General features: G+C 43.3%; 1 protein-coding gene across 2 annotated transcripts in view; it reads left to right on the top strand.

Moving 5' to 3' along the window:
* Window positions 1–3,128: 3,128 nt before the first annotated feature.
* Window positions 3,129–20,996, top strand: part of LOC137658834 (uncharacterized) — a 96,619-nt gene continuing 78,751 nt past the window's right edge. The window contains exons 1-3 of one of the 2 annotated variants that reach the window (XM_068393912.1): window positions 3,129–3,368; window positions 4,709–4,870; window positions 17,846–17,980. In XM_068393912.1, coding sequence (XP_068250013.1) covers window positions 3,317–3,368; window positions 4,709–4,870; window positions 17,846–17,980 — 349 coding nt within the window. In that variant the 5' untranslated portion in view covers window positions 3,129–3,316. The remainder of the gene's footprint in view (window positions 3,369–4,708; window positions 4,871–17,845; window positions 17,981–20,996) is intronic. The other variant, XM_068393913.1, reaches the window with a different exon arrangement.

The raw sequence follows: 20,996 nt of genomic DNA, 5'->3' as shown, positions 1-20,996 counted from the left end.
CTACTACTACTACTACTACTACTACTATCGTTATCATTATTATCATTGTGCATTGGCCATTGCACATCACAGGGTTTCCGAGTAAAGACTATATGGTTACCATGCTATAATGAAATAGGCAAATCTCTCTCTCTCTCTCTCTCTCTCTCTCTCTCTCTCTCTCTCTCTCTCTCTCTCTCTCTCTCTCTCTCCTGACAATATAATGCCAAATAAACAATTCTAACAACAAATGCCTCCGGGAAAAAATAGATAAATTCAACAGAACTGAAAAATGTAATGAATAAATGAAAAGTTCAAGATTGGTCCACTTGAGTATAACGACTTCTATTTCAGCTCTGTGAAATAAAATGCGTCTTGGCAATGTTCACCAGTAAATAAGATATAGATTAGTGAACAAAAACCAGTTATTATTATTATTATTATTATTATTATTATTATTATTATTATTATTATTATTGTTATTATTATTATTATTATTATTATTACTAGCTAAGCTACAACTTTATTTGGAAAAGCAGGATGCTATAAGCCCAAGGGCTCCAACAGGGAAAAATAGCCCAGCTTTTAAAGGAAACAAATCGATAAATAAATTGCAAGAGAAGTAATGAACACATAGAATAAAATATTCTACGAATAGTAACATTATTAAAATAGATATTTCATATATATACTATAGAAAATAAAAAAAATACAAGAGAAATAGAAATAAGATAGAATAGTGTGCCCGAGTGTACCCTCAAGAAATGTCTTCATTTAACCGAGCACGGTAGACATCGTCAAAGACAGACAAATGAACAAACAATAACAACAAAACAAATGCATCCGTTTCTAGTCTACTGCAGGACACAGGTCTAATACATGTCCTTAGTCACGGCTGGAGCAAGATTGCCAGATTATTGCCACTGTATTATGGTACGGGAGCCTTAAAACTATCGTTTTTTTTTTTTTCACCCCAAGTTATCGTACATATACAATAATTATCGTACGAATGGCAACCTTGACCAGGGTTGTCAGATTATTGCAACATAAAAATAAATATTACATTATTAATATTATTATTACTTGCTAAGCTACAACCCTAATTGGAAAAGCAGTATGCTATAAGCCCCTGGACTCCAACAGGGAAAATAGCTCAGTGAGGAAAGGAAACAAATGACTTAAGTGTTATACCTCTGTAATTATTGCAATCAGTCAGGTCTCCTTTTTCTGCCATTTTCACCAACACTCATAACTCCCATTCATCAGGTTTTGCCTCTTCATGCCACATTCTACAAAATAATCTTGTAAGTAGTCTGTGAGTTACTTCAATTACTGCAAGTATCATCTCGGCTGTTATTCCATCGTATCCAGGGGCTTTCCATCTCTTTAGTTTTTTAAAGATAGCTTCGACTTCAAACACACTAATTTCATTCATGGGCACATCAAGGTCTTCATCAACTTCAGGTATATCAATCATATTATTCCCTTCATATCTCCTATTTTTAACCCTCACTAGAGTGTTCCATCCAACGTTGTCTTTCTTCATCTGCTGTTGTATATATATATATATATATATATATATATATATATATATATATATATATATATATATATATATGTGTGTGTGTGTGTGTGTGTGTGTGTGTGTGTGTACTGGTCTTATTTCAGGGGACTTCAAGTAAATATATCCTAAAGAAGGCAATTACGAGTTTATTCGTATGACAAATCAAAAAAAAAAATCACTTTAGTGTGATTGTTAGTAAAAGCCTGACTTTTTTGGAACATCGGTGAAAACACATCTTAATTCAGACTTAATACTTATGTCACTAACTGAGGATTATGTTGTTGACCTTAATAACTTCATGAACAAGAATGCTGAACCAAACATTAGTAATACTCTTTTGACACAAGCAAAAATGTGTGGGTTTATTCATACCCAAAAATCAAATGGTGAAAAGCATTCTACTCATAAAAAACACTAAAATTCATATTTATAAAGCGTTTTCTTTAAGTTTGGTTAATATATTACTTATATAAACTTATAGGTGGTAGGTTGGCCGGGGCACCAGCCACCTGTTGAGATACGACCGCTAAAGAGTTATTGGGTCCTTTGACTGGCCAGACAGTACTACATTGGATCCGTCGCTCTGGTTATGGCTCACTTTTCCTTTGCCTGCACATACACCAAATACTCAGGCCTACTTTTTTCACATTCTCTGTCCTCATACACCTGCTAACACTTAGATTACCAAACAATTATTCTTTGTTCAAGGGGTTAACTACTGTACTGTAATAATATTGTTCAGTGGCTACTTTCTATTTGGTAAGGGTAGACTCTTCTAGGAGAAGGACACTCCAAAATCAAACCAAAGTTCTCTAGTCTTGGGTTGCGCCATAGCCTCTGTACCATGGCCTTACACTGGCTTGGATTAGAGTTCTCTTGCTTGAGGGTACATTCGGCCACGCTGTTCTAACTTATTTCTCTTCTTGTTTTTTTTTTAAAGTTTTTATAGTTTATATATACAAGATCTAATTTAACGTTGCTACTGTTCTTAAGATATTTTGTTTTGATGTTTATTACTTATCATGTAGCTTACTGAGCTATTTTTCCCCTGTTGGAACCCTTAGGCTTATAGCATCTTGCTTTTCCAACTAAGGTGGTAGGTTAGCCTGCAATAGTAACCATAATAATATAATAAATCCATACCTTCTTCTTTTCATATTCATTAGTATATCGTTAATCTGGTGTAGGCCTATACTATACGAAGTCTATAAATTTGTTTTAGTTCAATTTTTCTCTCTCTATATTTACCACGGGAAACACAAAATAGCATAGATATGTCGTAAATAAATATGAGATATTTGTTAAATTCCGATTGCGTCATGTGTGAAAATCACATTTTATCTACTCAAATAAAATTTCAGCATAATGATTATTCCATTGTTATAATAGAATAACTCTTTCCTCCTTAAACTCAAAAATGTGTATATAATGGTTAATAATTTTATAGATAGTACGCTATTAAAAGCATGCATTTCAGACGCCATTGAACGAGTCCTGAAGTCAGCGTAACTGTGACGTAAATTTATTATAATCTGTCATCTATTGTTAGCTTGTATTATCAGTGTTGTCTTTATCACATTGTAATTTGTAAACAAATAGGCGTGGTTTGACTCCTACCCCTTCATTACTTTGTGCTAAGTTCTACTTTACGGATTTGAGTTAATCCAGGACAGTTTATATCCTGGGATACAAGGACAGATTTTACCGTGTGCCATACCTATCTTAGATAAATGTAAAAGAGTTTTTGTGGGTGCTGATATCGCAAATATCAAAATGAATTTTTATGCCATTATCGCTACAGCTGTGTTATTTGGACTCAGCTCTGGTAAGTCAAATAGTTGGAGTGTCTTATTCCATGCCGAAGTATATCAGATCTCTAGCCTGGAGGGTGTCATGTTAAAACTCTATCAGATCTCTAGCCTGGAGGGTGTCATGTTAAAAGTACCAGATCTCTAGACTAATGGATGTCATGTTAAAAGTCTATCAGATCTTTAGCCTAGGGGGTGTCATGTTAAAAGTATCAGATCTCTAGCCTAGGGGGTGTCATATTAAAAGTCTATCAGATCTTTAGCCTAGAGGGTGTCATGTTAAAAGTATCAGATATCTAGCCTAGAGGGTATCATGTTAAAAGTATCAGATCTCTAGCCTAGAGGGTGTCATGATAAAAGTCTATCAGATCTCCAGCCTAGAGGGTGACATGCTAAAAGCCTATCAGATCTGTAGCTTAGAGTGTGACAGGCTAAAAGTATATCAGATCTGTAGCCTAGAGGGTTTCATGCTAAAAGTCTATCAGATCTCTAGCCTAGAGGGTTTCATGCTAAAAGTCTATCAGATCTCTAGCTTAAAGGGTGACATGCTAAAAACCTATCATATATGTAGCTTAGAGTGTGACAGGCTAAAAGTCCATCAGATCTCTAGCCTAGAGGGTGACATACAAAAAGTCTATCAGATCTCTAGCCAAAAGGGTGACATACCAAAAGTCTATTAGATCTCTAGCCTAAAGGGTGACATACCAAAAGTTTATCAGATCTCTAGCCTAAAGGGTGACATGCTAAAATCCTATCAGATATCTAGCCTAGACCGTGCCATGTTAAAAGTCTGGTATTACTGTACTTACCGTTAGGGTAACCTTTCCTAGTAAAAACCAACTTTTGCTGAAAGATAAATCCCTATTAAATAGCTACAGTTTTGTATCATTAGGAAAAGTACAAATTACTTCCAAATTTGATGTATTACTGTGAATTTGTCATTTTTTTCCAGCTTTTCCATGATGCTGAAAGAAAAAAAGCTTGACAGGTCAGGTATATCTAGATCAGGAAGATGAGCCATTAGAAGATACTTTACAGATGATGTAAAAGACGTAGAATTTACAAATGTGAAATGAATTGGCAAAAACTAACAAACATAAAGACAAACCTAGGTTAAAAGCAGTACCAATAGACTCATAGCTTAGAAATGACTAACTAAATAAAATACTACTACTACTTTGAAAATGAAGTGTCTACATGTATAAATATATAAAAGGAATTAATGGAATAGAAGTTGAAGCAACATAGAAAATTAGTGAAGGACCAAAATTGAGTTTAGAAGGGGATTTTTCCTCTTTTGACAAGACATAGGCTACTTTCTATACAGTATATTCTTCTGAGCAAATTATTTTTACAGGTAATAAGGTTGGTAATAAGTGCACCTACAAAAGTCAATGTACTAAAGATAGCTATGGAATTGACGAAACGGAGTGCATAGATGGGTTTTGTCAATGTAAAGACCCAGAACTAATTAAGTATAACAGTAAACTGGAGCCATCTTGTGGAGGAATTTTTTCTTGTGAGTATTCATGGATCTATTTATTTGTTGTTTTATGTAATGTGATATGATTTCAATAAAAATTTTTAAAGATTTTGATTCTTTATGTAGAATGACAGTAGATTTATGTCGAGTATAAATTATTGATGTACAAGTGGCTTGATTTCTTATTGATTGTTAAATTGCTTCTGAAAAGACCCAATTGCAAGATTTTTCTTTTTTTGTTTGTTTCTTTATTTACTTTATGTCTGAATAATGTACATATCTTACTTTGTTTATTTTTTCATTGTATCTGTAGAGATTGGAATCATACATGCAGCTAATTGTGTAGTTGCCTAGAACTCCTGTCAAAGGCTAGAACAGGAAATCTCATACGGCATAATACCAAATAGATATTATATCCCTTGCTCTTGGGGAATAACTCTTTGATTTGAGATACTACTGCAAGAGAGTTATTGGGTCCTTTGACTGGCTAGACAGTACTACGTTGACCTGTCCCCATATGCCTGACAACACAGATTACCAAACAATTCTTCTTTGCTCAAAGGATTAATTACTCTACTGCAATTGTCTAGTAGATACTTTGCTCTTGATAGGGGTAGAAGAGATGCTTTAGCTATGATAAGCAGCTCATCTAGGAGTAGGACACTTCAAAATCAAACCAGTCTTGGGTAGTGCCATAGCCTCTGTATTATGGTCGTCCACTGTCTTGGGGTACAGTTCTCTTGCTTGGGGGTACTCTCGGGCCTTGGGGCCTTGTGAATGGGTCCTCCTCCTCCCCTGTGACAGTGTGCCCAAGTGTTGTGGTTCTTGTAGTAGGTAGTAGCAATCAATGTGGTTTTTCCCTGTGGGAAGTGTCATTGTCTCTAGTCACTCAGACCTCGACTTCTCTGCTTGCAGAGCCTGGAGTGAGAGCAAGGAAGAGGAAGAAGCATGCATCCTCCTCCTCCTCCTCCTCCTCCTCCTCCTCCTCCTCCTCCTCCTCCTCCTCCTCCTCCTCCTCCTCCTCCTCCTCCTGTTCTGACTTTTTCTAAGACAAAGAAGGAGAAGAGGAAGAAGTAAAAGAAATCCAGGAAGGCCAGCATTAGGTATAAGGAGAGGGCTCTTGTTGACACCACCTCTTTTTCGCCACTCATTTGGTTTTGGAACCCTTGCAAGCTATGTGACATTGTACAGTTCCTATGACTGATGTATTATGCTTCGGACATGAATGTCAGTCTTTCCAAGCTCTGGGAAGGTAAAGGGACTGATCTCCAAGAACACCATCTCCTTCTGGCCGCAGGAAACTATCGGATGCTATTACGTCCCACACGATGCACAAGAAGGTGTACCCTCAAGAGTGAGGGCACACGAAGCCAGGAGTACCAGCTTGAGCTTAGCCTTCTGGAAGAATGTGTTGGGCAGGTCATGAAGACATGGGACTGGAAATGCCAGACAACCTTCACTGTCCATTACCATTAGAAACATACCCACAGGTCTCCGGAAACCTTTTCCTAGGATCGAAGATGGTGTCTTCTTCCCCTCTCTTGGGGTCGAGCACTTGTACTATTGTTGCTGAACTGGGTGTAAATGCAGGTAGGCTATTCACTTGAGTAACTATTCTTTGGGTTGTGGTGGCCGATGTGGTCACGTCCCTGACTGGTGAAAGCCAGACTGGGGTTTGAGTCCTACTCAAACTCGTTAGTTCCTTTGGTCGCTGCAACCTCACCATCCTTGTGAGCTAAGAATGGGGGATTTGGCGAAGCCCATAGGTCTATCTGCTGAGTAATCAGTAGCCATTGCCTGGTCCTCCTTGGTCCTAGCTTGGGTGGAGAGGGGGCTTGGGCACTGATCATATGTATATACAGTATGGTCAGTCTCTAGGGCATTGTCCTGCTTGATAACGCAATGTCACTGTCCCTTGCCTCTAGCATTGATAAGGGGCCTTTAAACCTTTAAACCTTTAAATTGGTATTGTATTTAAAGTAATTTCCCCCATCCTCCGAGCAAAGCAGACAATGTACCCGTTGTATATACATTTATTAATTATATAATCCCTTACTGGGCAAATATACTGTGGATATATAGTAATCGCCTGCTTTTTGCAGATTTGCTTTGGCATACAGAAATTCACTTTGTGCTGAGTTTTTTGACAATCCTTGAAAGGTGCCAAATTTCACCTTAAATAAGAAATTTTAAAAATTCTATTTTTATATTTTTAACGATGAAATAATTTTCTACCCAAACAAATTAATAAATAATAATATATGATGAAAACTTGTTTTTCCGTAACTGGAATAAAAACCACGCTATTTATTAGGGGTATTACTTTCGGCGTAGCTGAAATGACGAGCCATTAAAGTTTAGCGAGGGTTAACTACCCGCACCACTAGTTAGCGGGGGCGGGGGGGGGTTAACTACTGCTCCCACTTACACACCTGTGATTTAGCTCACTTTACTTTTTGCTCGGATGGTGAACGGACGTTGCCGCTCTTCATCCTTCGTCTTTATTGGACTGCCATTAATCTGTTTTTGCTTTTTCTTTGTTCTAGTGTGTGTTGACTTCTGCAAGCATGCACACCTGCCCTGGACTCACTGGCCAGCCCTGCAGAACTTTTATGTTGGCGGTAGAGACCAACCCCCACACCCTTTGTCCTGCCTGCAGAGGTCAACGTTGTGATTGTAACAAGCATAGTGAGTGTCGGGAGTGGTCTATTTCCCAGTGGGAGAGGTTTGGGCGACGGCGGAAGAAGAAGTTTATACGGGATATTTCTCCTTCGAAGGGGAAAAACCCAATGCCTCTATTTCCGTCTTCCGACCCTCCTCCGAAGCTCCTACTCGTTCGGTCTCTTCCGAGAGACCGCCAAGTAGTAGCGTGGACCAATCTAATATCGGCCAACCCCGGTCCTCGAGAGATGCGGTTGCTTCCCCTAGTGAAGCAGCCCCACCTCTCCCCCCGGGTGAGGTCTTGTCAATGACTTTTGTGTTTCAGGTTTGGTCGTCCTTGGGGCTCCTGGGTCCGTTGTCCAAGAACTCATTGCTGCAAATCATCCTCCGGGGTGCTAGTGTGCAGCAGTCATCGTTGCCTTCAGAGGTAGATCCTCTGGCTCTGGTCGACGTTGTGGTGTCAGAGGTGTCGCCTGTGATCCCGACAGACTCCCATGCTCCTCATGACTCTCCAGCTGTTACTGCCGACTTAGTTTCCCCCGTTCCTGATCATCCTTCGAGGAGGAAACTTAGTCCGATGTTTGTCTCTCCTGCTAGTGTTTCTCCCCCTCGGGGGATTTCACTCATAGAGACTCCTCTTCGGAGGACTGCTGCAGCTCACGGTCAGCTTGCCTCTCCAACGGCCCCTAGAGGGCGTCTTTACCGTAAAGCTCGCCATCCACTTCGCCTTAGAGGTCTCCCTTCACCATCGGTGAAAAGGTGCCTCTTTGGCACTTCTGCTTCGTCGTCGCAGCCATTACCCGCAGAGGAGTCTCCGATGCAGTCGTCTTTTGGCCCTCGACCTTCGACCGTGCCTGGACCTGCTTCCTACGACGCTGCTACTGATCCTCCAACTTCGGTCTTGAACCTTTCTGCAGATTGTTGGCGATCTCCATTGGTGGATGTTCGCCCTTCCAGAGGGCACATCCCAGTTCCTGAACTACCTGACAACCGACCTTCTATCGCCATTCCTGTTCCCTGTACAGCCTCTTGAGGCCTTACCAAAGTGTGCAGTTGCACGCCATTGCCCTTCAGCTCGCCAGCTCCCTGCAGTGCACCGGGGCTCACCAGCATCCCGTCAACACCAGCCTGCTCGTCAGCCCTCTACAAAGCTTCGGCGCGCTCCTTCACCTGCTCGCCCTCAGCGCCTACCAGCACGCCTACGATCACCGGCGCAACAAAGCCCACCGAAACTGCGCACACACGCGCAACTTCGGTCTCCTGCTTGCCAACCTAGAAGGCAGCTGCAACCTGTGCCTACGCGCAAACGATCTCCCATGCGCCAGCGCTCTCCTGCATGCCAGCACTCTCCTGCGCGCCATCACTCCCCCGCGCGCATGCACCATCACTCGCCTGCGTACGCACCAGGTCACACGCACCCGTGCGCATCAACATTCGCCCACGCGTGCGCCAACACTTGCCAGCACCCCAGCTCTCGCCCGCGCGCCACCACTTGTTCGCACGCCTAAGCCAGCTCTCACCCACCGCGCCAGCACTCGCCCGCGCGTCAGCGCTCACCAGCACGTGCACAGGAACTCCACACGAGCAGATCAGCTTCGCTTCACTCCCCTCCCTGCAAACACCTTTTAGCGCGAACGTCGGGAAAGGGGGACATGCTTCTGCAGAGGGGTTCAGGATCCCAAGACTGCCTTCTTCTAAGGCGGACCCGCCTATAACGGAAACTCCTCGTAGGGAACCTTCGGTCCCTTTCTCTTCAGGGAATCTGTCTGACAGTGTATCGGTCAGTCGGCAGCCATGGTTCACTGCCTTAGTCAGAGCAGTAGCACAGACCGTCAATCCTGCCCCGTCTGGCCGCTCATCGGAGCAGCCTATAGCTCCAGACTCACGGCACAAAATCATGGCTTCTTCCACCCCCCCGAAGAGGAAAAGAGGAGTATCTGACGCGGTCACTTCCTCGAGGGTAAAGCTGACTCCCAGTTAGGCCATCAAGGCTAGTTCCTCCTACATCTTCCCCGGGATACTCTCCCACCTCACCTTTGCCAAGGGAGTCGCGTGAGGAAAGGACCGCCTCCCTTCACCTTCGGAGGAAGCCTCCCCTCACGCAGAGAGTTCCCTACCATCATCGGAGATCAGGAGGGACACGACATCTCGGCCTTCGATGTTGGAGTCCTACCTCCTTCCTCGGAAGGAGCTCAAAGACTCCAAGACCCTGCCAAAGTCCTCTACTAGGACTACCAAAACGGAGACAGCCAGCCTCTCAAGGAATGTCCGCGACCCACCCCGGGAAGAGCTCTCGTGGATAGGAGATGGAGACTTTGCTGCAAGTCCAATGTCAAAAGTAGAGCAAAAAGAGTCAGAACATGCATTCTGGCAGGTTCTGACTCTTACAAGGGTTCTCAACGGGTTTACCGACCCAGAGATATCACCACAGGAAGGCAAGGACACGGTCTTAGACCGTGTCTTTGGCACCCAGAAACCTTCAAAGACTAGTGTAGCCCTGCCCTGGTCTCAAGGGTTGAAAGGTGCCAGCGCTAAGATCGCCCTACAGCTCTCTGAGTAGGCCTCCTCTCATCGTTCCAGCTCTACCAACAAGCTCCTCCCACCTCCTCGTGTCCAACAGAGGAGGTATTTCGAGATCCTGGAGGAGCCTAGTCCAGCTCTTCCTCTCTACCACTCCTTGGAAGAGCTCACTAAGGGGATCTCTCTAGAAAGACTCTCCTGCCGGCAGGTCTCTTTCTCGGCAACCGAGATCCTTAATCAGGAGAAGGTCCCAAAGTATGCTATACAAGCTACTTCATGGCTTGATATCTGGTTAGGGACCTTGGGAATCCTGGTATAAACTGAGGATTTCTCAAAGGAATGTACCAGGAAGGCAATGGAGACTTTCCTTCTCTCAGGCACATGCACGATCGAGTTTCTCACCCACCAAGTTTCGAACTTGTGGGCAAATACCATCTTGAAACGTCGATACGCGGTGTCTGAGAGATTCCATCAACAAGTCCTTAACGTCAAGATAGCTAGGCTCAGACATTCCTCTCTAGAGGGAGCCCATCTGTTTGAGCCTAAGGACATGGAACATGCCGCTGAGAGATGGAGGAAGTCCCATCAGGACTTCCTCCTCCATAGGGCTTTGACTTCCAAGCCCTATAAACCACCAGCTCCTCAGCAGTCCCGTCCAGCCAAGACCACGACGACCAAGACAGCAGCGAAGACAATGGTGTCTAAGAATCCCTTTCCTGCCAAGGACAGGAAAGGCACTTAGTCCTCCAGGGGAGGGAAAAATCCTAGAGGGAGTAGCCGAGGCTGCAAACGCTAGGATAGGCACTCCCCCTGCTTGTCCACCAGTAGGGGGATGCCTACAAAGTTGCTCAGACAGGTGGAAGCAACTCTGGGCCGAACTCTGGACAATCTCCGTGATTCGTCTAGGATATCGTGTCCCGTTCATAACATCTCTCCCTCCCCTGACCAGGACAGTGACGATAGACTCCTTTGCCACGGGATCAGCAAAGAGGCTGGCCCTTCGGCCAGAAGTCCAGACCCTGTTGAAGAAGGGCGCTCTCCAGGAGGTCCTTGATGGGGCCCCAGGCTTCTTCAGTCGAGTCTCTTGTAAGAAAGGCGTCTGGAGGCTGGAGACCAGTCATCGACCTCTCAGCCCTGAACAAGTTTGTCAAAAAAACTCCGTTCAGCATGGAGACTGCAGAAACGGTCAGACTAGCGGTAAGACCACAGTACTTCATGTGTACACTGGACCTAAAGGACGTGTACTTCCAGATCCCAGTCCATCCGTCTTCAAGGAAGTATTTAAGATTCAGCCTAGACAACAGGAAATACCAGTTCAAGGTGCTGTGCTTCAGTTTTTCCACAGGACCTTCAGTTTTCACCAGAGTGTTTGCCCGAATGTCATCTTGGGCACACAGGATTGGCATCCGTCTCCTTCGCTATCTGGAGGACTGGCTAAACCTAGCAGACTCGGTGTCAACCCTTCTTCAACACCGAGACAAACTTTTCAGACTTTGCCAAGATCTGGGGATCATGGTAAAACTCGAGAAGTCATCCCTGCTTCCTACACAGAGACTAGTATATCTAGGCATGAAAATAGACATCAATCTCCACAAAGCCTTCCCATCAGACGACAGAATAGCCAGGCTGAGGACGAGAAAAACTTCCCGCCCAGACATGGTTACGTCTTCTCAGTCACCTTTCATCACTGGCCCGTCTAGTTCCCAATGGCCGCCTCAGGATGAGATCCCTCCAATGGCGACTCAAGTCCCGGTGAAATCAGACTCTCTATTCCCCGGACATCTGGATCCCCATGGGATCAGCAGAAGTGACGGACCTCGAGTGGTGGGTGGCAGGCGAGAATCTACGAAAGGGAGTGGATCTTCTTGTCCTCTCCCCCGATTTGATGCTGTTCTCAGACGCTTCAAAAAAAAAAGGGTAGGTGTCCCACGTGCTATACCACACGACCTCTGGCCTCTGGTCAGAGTCAGAAGAGTACCTCCACATAAATCCCCTAGAGATGAAGGCCGTCTTTCTGGCCCTTCAACAGTTCCAACAGTTCCTGGCAGGCCACTCAGTGGTGGTGATGAATGACAACACCACAGTAGTGGCTTACATCAACAAGCAAGGAGGTACTTTTTCGCAGCACCTATCCCATCTAGCAGTAGAGATACTGAGATGGGCTGAGATCCACTCGATACCACTATCGGCATGCTTCATTCCCGGCAAAAGGAATGTGCTCGCCGACAACTTGAGCAGAGCATCTCAGATAGTGAGTACTGAGTGGTCTTTTGGATCATTTAGTAGCCAACTAAGTCCTGACTTTGTGGGGTTCTCCGACAGTGGACCCCTTCACAACGGCCCTGAACTTCAGGCTCCTGTCGTATTGTTCCCCCAGTCCTAGACCCCAAGGCGCTCTGGCAAGATGCATTCCAACAACGGTGGGACAACATTGACGTTTACGCCTTTACCCCGTTCTTTCTGATGAGGAGGGTACTCAACAAAGCTAGAACATCGGTCAACCTTTCAATGACCCTCATAGCTCCACTATGACATCACGCAGAATGGTTTCCGGACCTTCTGCAACTCCTAACGGAGCCCCCAAGAGAACTCCCTCCACGACACGATCTACTCAAACAACCACATGCCAACATATTCCACGTAGCCGTAGATTCGCTACGACTTCACGCCTAGAGACTATCCAGCATCTCCTCTCTCAGAGAGGATTTTCGCAACAAGTTGCAATCAGGATGTCTGGACACCTGCGAAGGTCATCAACAGCAGTCTACCAGGCAAAGTGGAAAGTCTTCTATGGTTGGTGTTGAGGAAGGGGCATCTCTCCTCTTGATGCCACTATTCCAGCAATAGAGGAGTTCCTGAAATATATGCGTGAAGAAATGCGGCTGTCAGTCTCGGCGGTAAAAGGATATCGCTCAGTCTTAAGCCTCGCCTTTAGACTAAAAGGAATGGACATTTCTTCATCGTTAGAACTTTCCTTACTCATACGGAGTTATGAACTTACCAGTCCTCAATCTGAGGTGAGACCTCCCCCATGGAACGTGGTTCGAGTTCTCACTCCCTATGAACCATTACGCCAGGCAACGGATCGCCATCAAACGTGGAAGACAGTGTTCCTGCTAGCTTTGGCTTCAGCCAAATGAGTCAGTGAACTTCATGGTCTCTCATATGACATCGGCCATTCAAGGGAATGGGGAGAGGTAACGTTCAGCTTCGTCCCTGAGTTTATTGCTAAGACTCAGAACCTGGGAGTAGCGGATCCACGATTCGACTCCTTCCGGATTTCAAGTCTTCATTCTGTAACAGATGAGCCTGATCATCTCTTACTATGCCCAGTAGGGAGTTTGAGGCTGTACCTTAAGAGAACAGCTGCAGCCCGTCTTCGTGTGCCTGCAGTCTTCGTTAGCACAGGAAGGAGCAAGAGGAGGGTCACCAAGAACACAATCTCAGCATGGATTCGCAAGGTCATAGGCCACGCACTGAATCCAGACCCTCCTCCTTCACGTCGTCCCAGAGCTCATGATGTCAGGGGCGTAGCTACGTCCCTGGCATTCAAGAGAAGCTTCTCAGTGACGCAGGTTCTTCAGGTTGGGGTGTGGAAATGTCAAACTACATTCACATCCCACTACCTGCAAGACGTGACCCACAGGAGACTCGATATGTTTTCTATCAGTGCTGTGGTGGCTGCACAACAGCTGGTTTAATACCTCAAGCTCCTTATTGGACAAGTAGCAGAAGGTTGAGGGCATTGTTACTCGGTTTTAGTCTGGGTGAATGAAAGTTTTGACTGGCTCTTATTCTTTTCTTGATCCTTCCCTCTTGGGAAAAGCAGCATCCTGGGTTCTCTGCACAAGCTGACCTCAAACCACTGCAGGTAAACCATGCTCCCTTGTGTACCTGGTATTAAAACTAATACTGTTGTGTCCCCATACCCTAGCGAGGTGGTATTGGGGAAGTGTTGGTTACAACAGTTTTTCCTTCTATAGACTCGGAATAACTTTACCTGGACGGTCGCACTTCTATATATCTCAACACATAGCTTGCGTAGGCCGCAGACCTTGCATAGCAAGGTTTTAGCGAGGTGCAGGGACTCCTTATTTTTTAGTATTGACATACTCCGATAAGGAGCCCCCGAGTAAAGCCAAAAGCCAGATTGGCAGGGATGTCCACCCTTCCTAATGGGTGAGTTACCCCTAATAAATAGCGTGGTTTGTATTCCAGTTACGGAACAAACGACAAATTTGTAGATAATTTTCATTTTTCCTAATGATACAAACCTTAGCTATTTATACAAAGTTGCCCGCCAGCCCTATCCCCCTTGAAGTCCTACTTCTAAGCAAAGTAAGCTAAATCACAGGTGTGTGAGTGGGAGTGGTAGCAAGCTACTCCCCCTACCCCCTGCTAACTAGCTGTGCGGGTAGTTAACCCTCAATAAACTTTAATGTCTCGTCATTTCAGCCAGCCGAAAGTAATACCTCTAATAAATAGTGAAGGTTTGTATCGTTAGGAAAAATACAAATTATCTACAAATTTTTCATATTAAAACACGTAAAAAATACAAAGAAAGAAAGCATGGTTGAACAAGAGTTATGGAAAATACCCTTGGCTTTCATCTGCCGATGCTGCGGCGAGAGTGCATACTGTATATCGTCTGTGTTGCTTATGCGAGATCGTATGCCACGCTCCATTAGCTGACTGGTGAGAGTCTGCCAATCTGGGCATGGTAATCTGTGTTCTGGCTGCTGATTGGAATATGTGAAAACCCACTCTAAGCCTGCTAAAAGCAATTACGTAAGAATTTCTAAGCGAAGCTAGATTCTTTCTTCAAAGCGGCGTCTCATCCAAGAGCACCAGCCACCTGTTGAGATACTACTACTAGAGAGTTATTGAGTCCTTTGACTGGACAGACAGAACATCATTGGATCCCTCTCTCTGGCTCATTTTATCTTTGCCTACATGTACACCTAATAGTCTAGCCTGTTCTTACCTTACTCTCCTCTATCCTCATACACCTAACAGCATGAAGATTACCGAACAATTCTTCTTCACTCGAGAGGTTAACTACTGCAGTGTAATTGTTCAATGGCTACTTTCCCTCTTGGTAAGGGTAGAAGAGACTCTTTACTTATGGTAAGCAGCTCTGCTAGGAGAAGGACACTCCAAAATCAAACCATTGTTCTCTGGTCGTGGGTAGTGCCATAGCCCTCCACTGTCTTGGATTAGAGTTCTCTTGCTTGGGGGTACACACGGGCATGCTGTTGTATCTTATTCTCTTGTTTTTTTTTTTTAGTTTTTTTATAGTTTACTGTATATGTGAAGGATCTAATTTAATGTTGTTACTGTTTTTTAAATATTTTGATTTTTTTGTTATTGTAGTTTGTTTATTTCCTAGTTTCCTTTCCTCACTAGGCTATTTTTCCCTGTTGGAGCCCATGGTCTTATAGCATCTTGCTTTTTCCAACTAGGGTTATAGCATAGCTTGTAATAATAATAATAATAACTGGAGAAAGTCTTTAGCCCTTTTGTTTCACTAGTTGATCCAGTGTTGAAGATCAGGGTGAAGAAGAGCAGTTCAAAAAGGGTGTCCCAGTTGTTGCAAAGGAATTCTGCCATAGGGCCTAATAAAGCCCCTTTCCAAGGTTATTTAACTTTAAAGTAACCATAAGTAACTCTGTCGTTTTGTGTTATTTGAACATTTGGGAAGTTCCAAGAAAGCTTTGTGAAGGTTGGTAACTGCTATAAGGTTGTAAATGTCCATTCTTTCATAAAATCTATACATTAAAAAAAGAGACTAAGATTATCATAAGGTTATTTAAATCATCCTGATACATCTATAAGTAGATAAGTAGATATGAGGCTGATTGACAATATTTCTCATGTCAATCCCATTAGTTCCTCCCCCACTTTCCATGATCCTTCATACAGACGCTTCCAGGTCGGGTTGGGGAGGTCATTAAGAGGATGCCTATTTGTTCTGGAAATGATCCCCTAATTGACTGCATTTCAAATAAATGTGTTGGAACTGATGGTGGTTTTCCTGACATTGAAGAGATTCAGTCAAAGAAGGAACTCTCTTATCAAGATTTTCATAGACAACCAGGCAGTAACCTGTTGCCTCAGGATCATGTTCGAGAATTCTCAATGTAGTGACTATATCCATTATGAAATTCTTTCAGGAAAGGAAATGTTTCTCTCCCACTTTTATCTTTTGGGCTCTCACTGTAGTAGCAGATGCTCTGTCAGACAGACAGCTCTGGTCACAGATTGGACCTTGGATCAAAGCTCTTTCCAGTTGGTTCCTTATCACCAAGTAGACCATTTTGCAATGAGAGAGAACCACAAGCTTTCACTATACACACCTTTGAATGTGGAAACTCAGGCAATGGCAAGAGATGCCTTGAACCAGGATTGGAACAGTCTTTGATTTATCTCTTTCCTCCAAGTTTGATTTCAAAGGCTTTGAATATCCCTCAAGACTTTTCAAAGACAACTGCTAGTAGCTCCACAATGGGTGACCACCCCATGGTATCCACTGCCCTAGTGTCTGCTACCGAGGTTACACACTCTCAGTCAGCACAAATTAATAAAAAATTAGGGAGTTGGAATATATTCGTTTCCTTCTTTCTGAGCCAGAACTTTCACGCCTGGATTTTCTCCCGTTTCTACGGAAAGGAATTTTTAGCTCACAACATGATATATTTGATGAGTTGTAAGAGTTTCATCTTCCACCAGACAACACCAATCAGTTTGAAAGGCATGGATGGTCTTTCTGAGTGATAGGTCTCTGCACCAGATAACCCTAGACTTTTTGGCTGCCTTTTTGGTTCACTGACAGAACCTCTGAAGTCGGGTTTTGACATGGATTTCGACTTGGACATGTTTCACTAGGTTACTCAGTCTTTTGCCTACTATGACCATCTCCTTCAATCCCTAAGCTCAAGGGCTCTAACAGAAAAAGATAGCTCAGTGAGTAAAGGAAACAAGGAATTAAATAAGCTACAAGAGAAGTAATAAACAATCAAAATTAAATATTTTAAGAACAGTAACAACATTAAATTAGATTCTTCACATATAAACTATAAAAACTTGAAAGAAGAGGAGGAGAAACACGATAGAACAGCATGCCCGAGTGTACCCTCAAGCAAGAGAACTCTAATCTAAGACAGTGGAAGGCCATGGTACAGAGGCTATGGCACATGATTAAATTCTTTGCTTGGTTATAGACATAGGATCTTTATGGTACACAAGTCTCTTCAATTATTGCTCTAGCGTTAGACTTTGGAGACCACACAGTACATTAACCTCCAAAAAGTGGATTTGATGAAGGAATAACCTATTTTTGGGGAGGAGCTGTATGGTCTCCAAGACCTTCTCCCTAGACTCATGTAGGTAGGAGAGACATGTGATTCTCACTCCGAGTATGGAAGATGGTGGCTTGGTGCAAGTTAGTGTACAAGTAGCATTGTGAACAGTATTAACGTTTGCACTTAGTGATGACATGTCATCAGTTGCCAGATGATTTCAGCATTGTAGGTGCTGTGATAAGTTTAATAACGCCGGAACTCGTGGATTTCCCTTATACACAATGAGTCCGTACTTTGCAATTAGAAACACTAACCTTAGAGCAAGGGAGACAAAATTTTTTGGGTAACTTATGCCTTATTGAATTCCCTGTTCTAACCTTTTATAAGAAAGTCTTAGGAAACCTCACAGCACATTAACCACAAAAATAATCAAGTGTATTTCCTAAAAGAGTAAGAAAAATGTTACATTAAGAAAAATACATTTTTTGGGCTACATGCTTTTGATTTGAATACTTTTTCTCTTTTTCAGCTTTAGATTTTTTGGTTAAACGATGCAATGCAACATCATTTTGTAAGGAAAATGAAGAATGCCGTTTAGTGAAATTGAACATGAGGTGTACATGCAAAGATGGATTCATCTCAGTTGATGATAAGTGTAGAAATGGTAAGAGTGTCTCTCTCTCTCTCTCTCTCTCTCTCTCTCTCTCTCTCTCTCTCTCTCTCTCTCTCTCTCTCTCTCTCTCTCTCTCTCTCTCTCTCATATATATATATCCTTTCCTAAGAACCTTTAGTGGTGATATGAGAGCTATACAGGGAAGGGCAGTCAGTATCCTGCATTTTTCAATATTTAACTTAGCCGGTGATTATATAGCTGCAACTCTGTTGCTCGACAGACAACTCTACGGAAAAACTCGCCAGCGATCGCTACACAGGTTGCGGGTGTGCCCAACAGCGCCATCTGTCGACCAGATACCCAGCTCTCAATGTAAACAAAGACTCAATTTTCTCTCTGTCGAGGTGTCGACAAGACGTACTTTACTCGCTGTTGCTAAACTGGAGTTTTTCACATCTATTTGGTGAAGTACTATTTTCTAGTTTTGAGTTTTCGCTATGCAGGTGTTTTATCTTCATCTTAAATCTTGAACTCGTTTTGGATAGATTTAATTATGGTGACAAAGAGAGTATGGACTTTCTTTCACTTTTAAATGGCCGACCCTTCCCTTAGACGGAAGTGTGTTTAGGCTTTTAGTAATTATCTTATCAAGTTATAGATTTTCCTCTATATATTTTATATCTCTCCGCCTTTATTAGGCCTCTTCGATTAACTTTCCATTTATTATAAACATATAAAAATAAATTTTAATGTTTTGTTTATATGCGACCTTTCCTGAGAGTAGGCGGTCCTAACTTGGAAACCGAAGTTAATCAACGTTGAGCCCTTTATATCGTAATTAGCTTTTAAAGAGCTAAGGATTTAAAACTTTTTAAATGTAATGTTTTATGAAAGAATTTCTTTGATAGTCTTCGTACTGTTTTCAAAGATGAACTAACGTTTAGTTTATTTATGCTACGCAGTTGTTGACGTTCAGGACGTTCAACATGTGCGCTCTATCGTTACGATAGAGAGAGAGTGTATCACGGTTTCACTTTGCAGTAAGAGTAAATCGATTCTGACGTTTTGTTCATTCTTTCTTAGCTTAAATGTTTTAAATTCTATTTTAAAGGAACTTTTTATTTGAAAAACCTTTCAGTTTTTTCCTTTAGTCAAATAACATGTTTTTTTGACGAAATATACTTGGGCTCTTCTCTTAGGTGCGAAATCAAGAGAGAAAGAGAGAGAGAGATAGAGACGGAGGGAGAGAGAGGAGAGAAAACGTTCCGTTCAAGCGGGTAACGTTGTTCTCGAGTTACTCTCGTCCCTAGTCGCTGTACGGGGAGGAAGGATAAAACGTTTTTAGTTTTTTATTCTCGTCCCCAGGCTATGTGCGGTGAGAGATTGAAAACGTAGTTTATATGAACTAGTGTTTAGTCTCTTTCCCAGCCACTGATTTTTTTATCTTAAAATATGTTTTCATTTTTTTGCTGGTATTAATGAGCTTGCATTATACGACTGATTTCGCAATTACTACCTTTTAATGAAGGGTAGAATTGCGTGTTTCAGGTAGAAATCAGTAAAAGTTTCGATTTCAGTAAAATAAGTGCAAAACAGAAAATCGAAGTGATAAAGTGATATGCGCAAAGTGTTACAGTGTTGCGTCCGAGGGTTCGTCTGTTCGTGCCTGTCGTTCACCTAGTCCGGGACCTCTTGCATGCTCCCAAGCCCAGGGGAGAAGTAATGTCAAACGACTTATGGGTTCGAGAGGCCTTGATCAACGAACAGACGTTTTCCCTCTATGGTATCGGGTGTATCTTACCAAGATCTCCCCTACCATAAGACGAGAGAGACGTTGTTTCTCCTCGTCATCCGAAGGCTTTTCGCATAAGAAACCTATAACAAGGTTTCGAAGCCCTTAAGCGAAAGTCAGTCCTTTCAGGACAGGTCCAGCGTCCTGGTTACAACCATTAGGACAGCTCTGACCCTATGCAGTCATCGGATAACTGCTCGCCGCCTAACAAAAGCGTAACACAGACTCCGAGAGTCTTTTTTTGTTGGCAAAGTGTTGCGGTCACAGACGTTACCCTCGTCTCTTACCACAACCATTTCCGTTGATCCTTAATGGGTTGTATGGCAAGACATGCAGTATATGCTTGCTCCCTTATGGAAGACTATTCTGCCGATTAGTCCGTTGAGTCTAGCCGTTTATCTCATCGATATCCTGGCTTTCAGCCAACCTAACGTTCCTTTGTGCTTACTGTTGACGTTGGCGTAGCTTAGTCACGTCAGTCAGGTTGTTTAGAACCACACTCGATGCGGTCTCGTGTGGTTTTTCAGCCGCATTTGGACGTTAGGCCAATTGCTGATGCTCCTGTTGACGTTCAAGACGTTCACTAACATCGGAGTTGACTTGTTTTGACGCTGTGCGTCAACCTCCGCATTCTAGAGTTGTTTTGACTGCTCAGTCTAGGCAGTCAAAGCAGTCTCGAGTGGACACTGTGCGTCCTCACGCACCTGTTGTGGTTGACAGTTCAGTTGTTGACAGTTCACAGACTGTCAAGCAGTTACACGACGTTGCGTTCTGGTCCGCTACTAATGCACCAGTGAGTGTGGACTCTGCTTGTAAAGCATTGCCACCACGGTAGGTCTCTCCCTTGCTTGAGACTCAGCTTTTATCGGACAAGGTTCCTGTAGATGAGGAAGTTGCTGTTCCCCCTCCTACTGATATTCCCTTGAGGACTCTGTCAGACGGAGAGGAGCCTAAAGCTGCTTAGCCCCCTATGGACTTTAATTAAATCATGATGATTTTTTTAAGGATCTTTGTCCGGATCTTTTTGTAACTGCTGCTCCTCGTTCGCCTAAACGTCAGAGCTTACACTAGGCCTAGCTACTTCGAAGCCGTTGTTTTTAAGCTAGTGCTCTCTCGCTCTCCTAGAGAGCTTTACGTTGGCTAGGCGACTAGTTTTTCACCAGGAGGAGTTTGGGGGATACAGCCTTTGCTTTCCCTTCTTTTAAACTGGTTTATAGAGCGAGAGTCTGATATGACACGAGAGAAGTTCTCGGCTTGGGAGTTCATGCCTCTGCC

The sequence above is a fragment of the Palaemon carinicauda genome, chromosome 19 (assembly GCF_036898095.1).
Source record: "Palaemon carinicauda isolate YSFRI2023 chromosome 19, ASM3689809v2, whole genome shotgun sequence".
Taxonomy (NCBI): Eukaryota; Metazoa; Arthropoda; class Malacostraca; order Decapoda; family Palaemonidae; genus Palaemon; species Palaemon carinicauda.
The sequence above is the reverse complement of the archived record's forward strand: the minus strand, read 5'-3'. Positions and strand labels throughout refer to the sequence as shown.